The sequence below is a fragment of the Seriola lalandi genome, unplaced genomic scaffold (assembly GCF_002814215.2).
Source record: "Seriola lalandi dorsalis isolate HSWRI2012SDOR001 ecotype SW California unplaced genomic scaffold, Sedor1 jcf7180002052115, whole genome shotgun sequence".
In the NCBI taxonomy this organism is placed as follows: domain Eukaryota; kingdom Metazoa; phylum Chordata; class Actinopteri; order Carangiformes; family Carangidae; genus Seriola; species Seriola lalandi.
In genome coordinates, this window is record NW_019522668.1 from 1 (window position 1) to 8,907 (window position 8,907).

The 8,907-nt window shown below is 41.2% G+C and overlaps 1 protein-coding gene across 3 annotated transcripts; it reads left to right on the forward strand.

Annotated features, from left to right (window-relative positions):
• The first annotated feature begins 80 nt into the window (after window positions 1-80).
• Window positions 81-5,467, forward strand: LOC111649974 (sialoadhesin-like). Of its 3 annotated transcripts, none has more exons than XM_023399681.2 (8): window positions 81-173; window positions 801-1,064; window positions 1,144-1,386; window positions 1,533-1,664; window positions 1,860-1,958; window positions 3,934-4,020; window positions 4,875-5,007; window positions 5,343-5,467. In XM_023399681.2, the coding sequence occupies exons 1-7, from the start codon at window positions 104-106 to the stop codon at window positions 4,967-4,969; spliced, it is 990 nt and encodes a 329-aa protein (XP_023255449.2). In that variant the 5' UTR covers window positions 81-103; the 3' UTR covers window positions 4,970-5,007; window positions 5,343-5,467. The 3 variants fall into 3 exon arrangements, with proteins under 3 accessions (XP_023255449.2, XP_087028286.1, XP_087028287.1); XM_087172160.1 differs by having other exon boundaries at window positions 5,410-5,467; XM_087172161.1 differs by having other exon boundaries at window positions 5,415-5,449.
• The last annotated feature ends 3,440 nt before the right edge of the window (window positions 5,468-8,907 follow it).

Consider the following 8,907-nt stretch of genomic DNA (forward strand, 5'->3'; position numbering starts at 1 on the left):
GTTGTGTTGTTGTTATCATCATGACTCATTATATTATCGTCTTATCTCTGAGTTCTGTGGCTGTTTGAATGCAGTGTAGAGGAGGAGGTTTCCCTTTGTGTTCATGTTTAACTTCACAGTAACTGTCCCGTCTGTAGGTCTGACTTCGCTGCTCTGCTGCATCACGAACGCAGGTCAGTCCACTTCCTGTTTCTCTTTTCTGAGTCTCAATAAACACAGTTCTTACAGGAAGCTCAGTTAATGAAAGTGAAGACGTTTAGTTTTTCTCATGGTTTTACAGAAGCAACATTAACCTCCTGCACAACAACTTTCAACAGTCACAACATAAACATACAACTAGTCTCTTCATGGACTTCATGCCCACACTGCTCCGTCACTAATCAATACTCTCTCTCACACACTGATTCGGTAGTTGAACTGATCAGGGATCAGATAAACGCTGCAGCAGCACAGTCCACTGTCTCTATGATCGTACGTGTTGGAACTACTACAGATGTTTTCTCATGAACAGCTGTGAGGACAGAGATTATCAATGTGTCCTGAATTCTTCACTGAGGCTTCATCAATGTCAGATATTGATCCAGTGATCAGCAATAAGTCACTTATCTCTGATCCACTGCAGAAACATGATGCGACTAAGTGGTAAAAATAAACACGTTGTACTGAACACAACCCACCGACTGCAGCATGAAACAAAATGTGTGTGACCAAGACGTCCACCAGGATTATATGACTGTTGTTGTTGAGTTGAAATTCATGTAAATTTATGTTTTGCTCAAAATTCATTGATTTCCCTCCAGCTGGTCTGACGGTGAGTCCCAGCAGCTCTCAGCTGTTTGAAGGAGACTCTGTCTCTCTGAGCTGTGAGGAGGACGACAGCTCTGCTGGATGGAGGCTGAGGAGGAACACCACCAGAGAAACCAGGACTCAGTGTGGAGCTGACTGGGGAGAATCAGCTGGTTCTTCCTGTAACATCAGCTTCATCCTCCCATGGGACAGTGGAGTTTACTGGTGTGAGTCCAGAGAGGGAGCAACCAGTAACAGCATCAGCATCACTGTCACTGGTAAGATCAGACTGTGGAGTCAGTGTTGATGAAGCTGTGTGTAAATGGATGAAATGCTGTAGTTTGTCTGTGTGTTGAGGTGGAGCAGTGATCCTGCAGAGTCCTGTCCTCCCTGTGATGGAGGGACATGATGTCACTCTGCACTGTAAAACAAAGACCCCTCCCTCCAACCTCCCAGCTGCTTTCTATAAAGATGGCTCCCTCATCACAGAGACTACAGGTCACATGACCATCCACCATGTTGACAAGTCTGATGAAGGCCTCTACAGCTGTGACATCAGAGGTCATGGAGAGTCTCCACGCAGCTGGATCACTGTCACAGGTCAGGAGGTCAAAGGTTAAAGTTCAAAAACAGAATCAGCTCCAGTTTCTTAGTTTCATCTTGAAACTTTCTGAACAGTGAAATGAATTAATGTTTTATTCTTTGTTTATTTAAGTATTTTTAATTATTATTTTTGTTGGTTTCAGAGCGACCGCCCACCACCTCTCCTCCTCTACCTGTGTGGCTGTCTGCTGCATCTGTCTGTGGTCTGCTTGTATTGATGTTACTGGTGTTACTGGTTGTACTGGTGAAACGATGTGTTGAGAGGAAACTTCCAGGTGAGACACACACTTATTATTTTAGATGTTTTATATATGTAAATTCAGTTTAATGTGTTATTTGCATCAGATATTCTACTGTCCATTTGGACTGTATTTCTAATGAGTTCATATAAGTTTAAGTTTATTATTCAATAGTAAGTTTTATATTATTATGTTTTAAATTATATCATTGTTCATTTTGGTTCCTTCCAGCTGATGAAGAAGTCAGAGAAGATGACATCACAGATGACATCACATACAGCGACGTGAAAATATTACGTAACCAACAACAGCCAATCAGGCGGAGCAATGGTGAGCATCTATTGTACACTTTAATTACCTGGACGTGTTGTGTTTGTAACGGCTGAGGGCGTTAGGGCGTTACAGTTAACGTAGGTCAGGGCGGCGCCTCATGTCCTCGTGTAGATAAACTGGACCTGTGTCTTTGTGAGGACCATGTCTTCTTCTTTTAATCTGATGACACCGTCATGAATTAAAGGGACAGTGTGTGATGTGGAGACTTTTATAAAGTTAAATCCATTTTCCACAGGAGGACATTTTTAGAAAGTCGGATAATTGTGGAATATGAAGATGTTTTTAGACAATTAGGACATTTTAGAAAAAGTAAGTGAGGACATCTTGTTCTGGTTTCATCTCTTCAAAGGGTTAAAATTGTTTTTTATGATGAAGATTTATGTTCTTATTTTATTTTATCTATTTATCTATTTATTTGTGTTGTTACCTTATGTCCCTTATGTGCAGATATTTTATGGCTTTAATATATGAATGAACTGAAAAACCAATAAAGAGGTTTTTATTGTAAAAATGTTTTTATGTTAGGATGAGAATTATCAGAACATTTTGTTATATGAGGATATTATGGATTATAAGGACCATAAATGATGGTTGTTTTACTCAATTAATGTGACTGACTTTTACTTTACTCTGCATTTACAGTTGATTTATTTTAATGATGCATTTTTTCAACAGCATCTTAAAGACTTTTGAAGTTGTTTAGTGGCATGTTTCAGACTGAGGTTAGGCAGGTGCTGCTGTACCTGGTGTCTTGTACCCTGTAGTGGAACTGTAAATAGAAGCTACCAGCTCTGTGGTCGTCCAGTTTCCTGTTTCTGATAGAAACACTTGAGCTGAGCGCGGACCACCACACGCTTCACTGAGCTGCAGTTACAGACATCTAGTTTATAACTGCACAGATTTGTGTTTCTCTGCACACATACAGTTTCATGTTTGATGTGATTAATAATGACATCATTGAACTAACTTGAGTATTAAACACTGTTTCCCTTCAACTTACACTTTACATTTTATATTTACAACATTTTATTTTCTATGTATCTCAGTATGTACAAAGGTTACTACACTAGTGTTAGCAGTAGATAAACTGACAGTACTGGTATCAGCTGCAGTTACTGCAGTATTGTAATGTGACGTGTGCTCTTTGCCTCCATCACGGTCCGACACCTGCACAACAGTCTGCAGCCACGAGGCTGAGATGCTGAGCTCAGAGCTTGGAGCTAATGGCTAACAGCATGCTAACATGCTAACATCCTCACAGTAGCACATTAGCATGAACACAAACTGATGGGATGTCGACCTGACGATGGCGCTGCATGAAAATCACCAACAGCAGGAGGAAGTTCTCACAGAGAAACTGGGTTCTTCTGGTTTTACCCCATTAAAGTGCAGTTTAAACTAAATCACGTATTCTCCTTTAGTATGACTTTAAGCCTAATTTATTTATACATAATATTTAGTTTAATAGACACAAACAAGAAGACGTGACGGATTATAACATAAGATGTAAAGCAGGGAATAAAAGAGCAGAAGGACTCAGCTTGAATTGTCTCTAAAGATCATTTTATTCTTTTTTTTAAACTGCGTCTAAAACCACAGGAACAACTTCCTCCTGTTGATTCCTCTGAGCTGTGGTTTGAAGCTGCTGATGTTTCTCAGCTCTGTATCTATTTTGGACGTGGTGGTGAAATGTTTCAGTGTGTTTCAGCAGCACTGAGCAGCGTTGTGGTCGTCCAGCGTCCTGTTTCTGATGAACACCCTCCTCTTATATTTGGTCTCTGGTCGTTCACAGAAAAAAACAACTGTAAACCCACTGACAGTTATAGAGTCCTAACTTGTCCCTTACTACCTCTGTAATAAGATATTTACCATCCTACTCGTGGTCCTAACTCCAGCAGGGGATAAACTGACAGTACTGGTATCAGCTGTAGTTCCTGCTGTGTTGTAATGTGACGTGTGCTCTGTTTCCCAGAGAGCGATCCGGCTGCAGTCTACTCAGCTGTGAGAACAGACCACGTCACTTATGGACGAATATTCATCAGAACAAACAGGACCAGAGGTAAAGCTGCTCTTTATGTGTGAACTTGGCACAGAGACAAGGTTCCAGGCTTTATGCTAAGCTAAGCTAACCACAGCTCTCAGCTCTCTCTAGTGTTCCTATGATTAAATGCATTTACAGTTGATGAAGCCAAACGAGAATCCTGCACCATGGAAACACAGCTGGGTGTTGGGCTTCCATTAATCCATCAGTTGTTTTGTCTAAAAAATATTGGAAAATAATGAGAAAGAATACCTGTCATGGTTTTTCCAGAACTGAAGGTAACGTCTTCAAATGTCTTGTTCTGAATATATATATAATATATATCTGTATTTAGTAGTTTAATGTTGCTAAGATATTACGCTGCTGCAGTCTTTGTAGGTTTCAGCTCGTCTGGACGAAACCTCAAAGTCACAAAGTCAGAGTGAAATTAAACCACGATCCAGTGAATCTGGAAAAAAGTAGCAGAAAGTTTGTCGAGACTTTAGATTTAGGAGATAAACAGAGGAACCGAGGAACGTTTCGATGACCAACTCTTAGAGAATCAAGGTCCTCCAAGAGTTTGGTGGTCAGATACTGGTCTGAAGAACAGATCCTGCCGGTCCTGCCGGTCCTGCCGGTCCTGCTGGTCCTGCTGCTCCTGCTGCTCCTGCCGGTCCTGTTGGTCCTGTTGGTCCTGCTGCTCCTGCTGGTCCTGCTGGTCCTGCTGGTCCTGCTGCTCCTGCCGGTCCTGTTGGTCCTGCCGGTCCTGCTGCTCTTGCTGCTCCTTTTGGTCCTGCCGGTCCTGCCGGTCCTGTTGGTCCTGCTGGGTGGAGCTCAGGTAAAGGTCAGGGTCGAGGTTTTCTCATATTGATGAAGTGTGTGTTTGTGTTCAGAGTGTCCAGCAGAGCCGGAGGTCGTCTACTCTTCACTGAGGTCGACCGTCACACCTTCACACCTGTCCCACCAGTCCCACCAGTCCCACCACTGACGTCCTCCTGCTGGTCTGTTGCTGGTCCTCTCTCCAGGGTACATTCAGCTTTCATAACACTTTAGATATTTGTCATAGTTTTTTTTTTTTACTGTTTTTAGCTGCAAAATGAAAAATGAAAACAAAGAGAAAGTTAAGATGAAAAGAAATTGGTCAATTACAGTGCACTCCTCACTGTGCAACATGTTACTTGTGTTGTCGTACTTTCATTTATAGATATGATGATACCCACCATTTGTTTTGTGGTGAATGAAGCCATTAACTTTACTCTTATTTATATTTAATTGATGTTTTTTCTTACGGCAGCAGAGATCTGGTTTCTCTGCAGGATCAATAACCTTGTTTTTCTCCTGTGGTTCTGTGGCTTTCACAGTTCTTCTGATGGAAAATTTGACTTGTTCGTGTTTGGTTGTGGCTAACCGATCGTCACCTCTGCTCAGCGCAGAGACAACAGACCGACAGAAACCACGACCGCAGACTATAAACAGCCTGAACGCTGCAGAGAGTTTGATGAGACGTTTCTTCTCTGAACACTGACGGTGACCCAGGGACCAGCACTCTGACCAAGACGCAGCCTGAGGACCTATGGTGATCCACCAGGGGTCACCAGCGGACCACCGGTGACCCCTGGTGGTCAGTGAGTAAACTAGTTAAAACATCTCAAACCCAGCTGACCTCTGTGGAGTCACAGTAGTGCCATAAAAAAGAATAAATCTGTAAAAGAGTAAATAAATAAATGTGGAAATATAAGGAGAAACAAATAAAACATTTGCACAAACATATGATATAATATAATATAATATAATATGATAATATAGCTTCTTCTTTTACTGTATTGTTTTTGCTTTGAGTTGTACGAGTTGTTTTCAATAAAATTCAAACATCATATGAATTGGTTGTTTTACAGTGTTTATGTCGTAAAGGTGACATTTGAAAGGAAACGTGATGAAGCTAACAGTTAGCCTGCTCAGGGTTGAGCTGAATGTCACCAGTTATCAGTCTGTTAACTCAAACACTGACAATGAACAAGATCATGGACTGAGACTCGTGGTGCGTTTGATGACCTCTAGCCAGAATGATGAGTGATGCTACAGAAAAGCCTCAGCTGTTGCAGTGTGTGAGCTTCAGGGTTTCCTGATAATTAAAACTCTGTTATTGATCAAGGTAATCAAACAGCTGAGTTGATAGGTCACACATGATAAATGTAAGGGTTATAAGTAACAAGTTTCCGGTTCGATTCCCCAACAATCGGACTTGTTTCCTGTCTCTCGTCATCGTCCTGTTCAATAAAGTCGGTCTGAAAAAGTGAGAGAAACACTGTTGGAGCCTGTAGACGGTGTTTCACTGGAAAAAACAGCTGTAGTTCTTCTTAGATGTTGATCAGTAAACTAATATATTCTTATCTGTACGTGATGAATTTGCATGTGACATTAGGGACACATTCCAACATTAGCACAGCACAGACCTTTAATCCTGAAAGTCACTTTCTACCTTTTATAATTATACATGAATTTTATCATCCTTAAAACAATAATTTAAACATGGACATGTGTTAAAAATAAAAGTGATTCCCACAGTGAAACTACATTATTGAACACCTGCAGTACCTCTCTCAGACCAGCAGAGGGCGGCAGACCACAGGTAGAAAACCTCTGAGACAAGACACTGAACATCCCACGACATAAATCATCTTGTTCTGAGCTGAAACAGTGCAGGAGGATTCAGTTCATATTCAAAGAGGTCCAGAACTTTATATTATCAATATAATAATATAGTAATAACTATAAGTAGTAACTATAAGCTGATTCTGATGCAGTAAAATGTCTCTTCCTGCTTTGAATGCATTAATGTTTTTATCTGTTTTATTTATATTTCATATTCAGTCTCTGAACTGTTTCATCTTGTCGTCTATGATCATTTCTATGCTGATGACACCCAGATATTTATTCATCTACAGCCCACGGATCCTAGCGGCCTCCTGACTCTGGCCTTTCTGACATTAAATCCTCCCATACACAAAGTAACATGTAATTTCCATATATAAATGATGTTTATAAATATATTTAAGGCTTTAAATGGCTCCGCCCCCGTTTTATCTCAGATTTCTTGACATGAAGACACCATCAGAAGTCCTGCTGGGTCGGGGTTTGTATAAATGATGTTTATAAATATATTTAAGACTTTTAACTTCCTTTAAATCTCTTCTTCAAACACGTTTCTTTGTCTCAGCCTCTGGTGACGTCTGATACGTCTTTCATTGATATTGTTTTTATATATTTTACGTCTTTAACTGTCCGATCTTTTTTCATAATGATGATTTGAGATGTTTTTATGTTGCTCAGGTGCTTTGGACTTTTCTTTTATCTGGTTTTACCATGTTGTAACTCTATTAAGAAAAGTTCCATAAATAAAGTTATTATCATCATTATGATTCATCTGAGAACGCCGCTGATTAAACCTGTTACCGGTTGTTCTTGTTGCTCAGAAACTCGCCACAGAGTCCAGAGGCAACAGGAAACAAAATGGTGCCAACACAGAGACAATAAAGACCCACCTCCAGAGACTCGTCATCAGCCCTGAGGGCGACAGCAGCTGAAATACTTCCTCCACATCTGAATTCAAAACAGTCTCATGGTTGAGTGACAGGAGGAGGAGGCGGGTTTGAACCTGCTGACGGATCAAATAAAACCTGATCAGATGGCTCAGTAAAGATGGAGGCTGATGCTTGTTTATTCTAACACATTTCCTCTTTTTAAGATAATTATTCATTGAATCTAATTGTTTATAGTCAGTTTTAAAACGTGTTAAAACTATATTATAAAACAGAGAATTCCCCTGAATCCCAGAACACTTTCACTTCTGAATCCTGTGACTCATCGGAGAGATGACTGATTAAGCTCCTCCCACACAGACAGAGAAACATCATGTGACCTCCATAAACAAATGTGTGATTTCCACATCGCAGCATGTTTGTATCAGCTGCGCCTGGACGTAGATCTGAGGTGAACAGAACCTACAGCTACAGCTCTCATACTGAACAGAACCACTATAAAACAGCAGCTGCTCAGGTGTGCTGGTTCAGATCACACCTGCAGCAACATGTTCAACAGCTCAGACTGCCTTTAGCTCCGTGAGAGAGAAAGAACCAGCGACGACTCCTGCTCATCATCCTCATGAAGAAACAGACACACAGGTTATATTAAAATACTGTCTGAACATTTATTAACACAGAACAGTTAATTATTATTATTTACATTTCACACACTTTATCATAATGAGACGTAAACGTCTGAACAGCTGGTTCTTCTGGCTGCCGAGACCAACACAGATACAACCCGGAAATAAAGCAGCTGTAACCAACAGAACAGATCCTGACTTCATTTCCCAGAGTCCCCTGGTGCCTGAGCTCATGAACTCCTGACCTCTCCTCTTCCTCTCCTCCTCCTCCTCCTCACCTCCTCTTCCTCTCAGGAAAAAGAAACAGGTGTGTGGTGGGCGGGGTCACAAAGGTCAAACTCCTTTTCTCCTGAAGGTTCAGAGTCTCTGAGCAGCTTCATGATCAGAGCGGAGGAAAGGAGCTTCACTGCTTCCTTCCTTATCTCCTTTAGGAAACAGAAATGCTGTCCCACAATTCCTTGCTGCAGCTTCACCTGAGCTGAGCCTCTTAAATCAACACAGGAGACAGAAACATGAAATACATACAAACCAAATGAACCAGGAGTGATGTCAGTCTGACCACACCTCCCAGGTAGAGTCCTGCTCCAGGTGTGGACAGGTTCACTTGTTGTCATGGGAACAGAATGTCTCTGTATGCGTCTCTTCATTTCCACCAGTGGATCAGTCACAGAGCAGAAGCTTCTCTCTGATGGAGTTTGTTCATCTGAACTTTATGTCTCTGTTTCCTTCAGACTCTGATTCTTTTCTTCTTCATGGATCAG

Coding starts and splice junctions, on each gene's coding strand:
- LOC111649974 (XM_023399681.2), top strand. CDS start 104: ATGTTTAACTTCACAGTAACTGTCCCGTCTGTAGGTCTGACTTCGCTG. Junction 1,665..1,859: donor TGTTGAGAGGAAACTTCCAG/GTGAGACACACA, acceptor GGTTCCTTCCAG/CTGATGAAGAAGTCAGAGAA. Junction 1,959..3,933: donor GCCAATCAGGCGGAGCAATG/GTGAGCATCTAT, acceptor TCTGTTTCCCAG/AGAGCGATCCGGCTGCAGTC.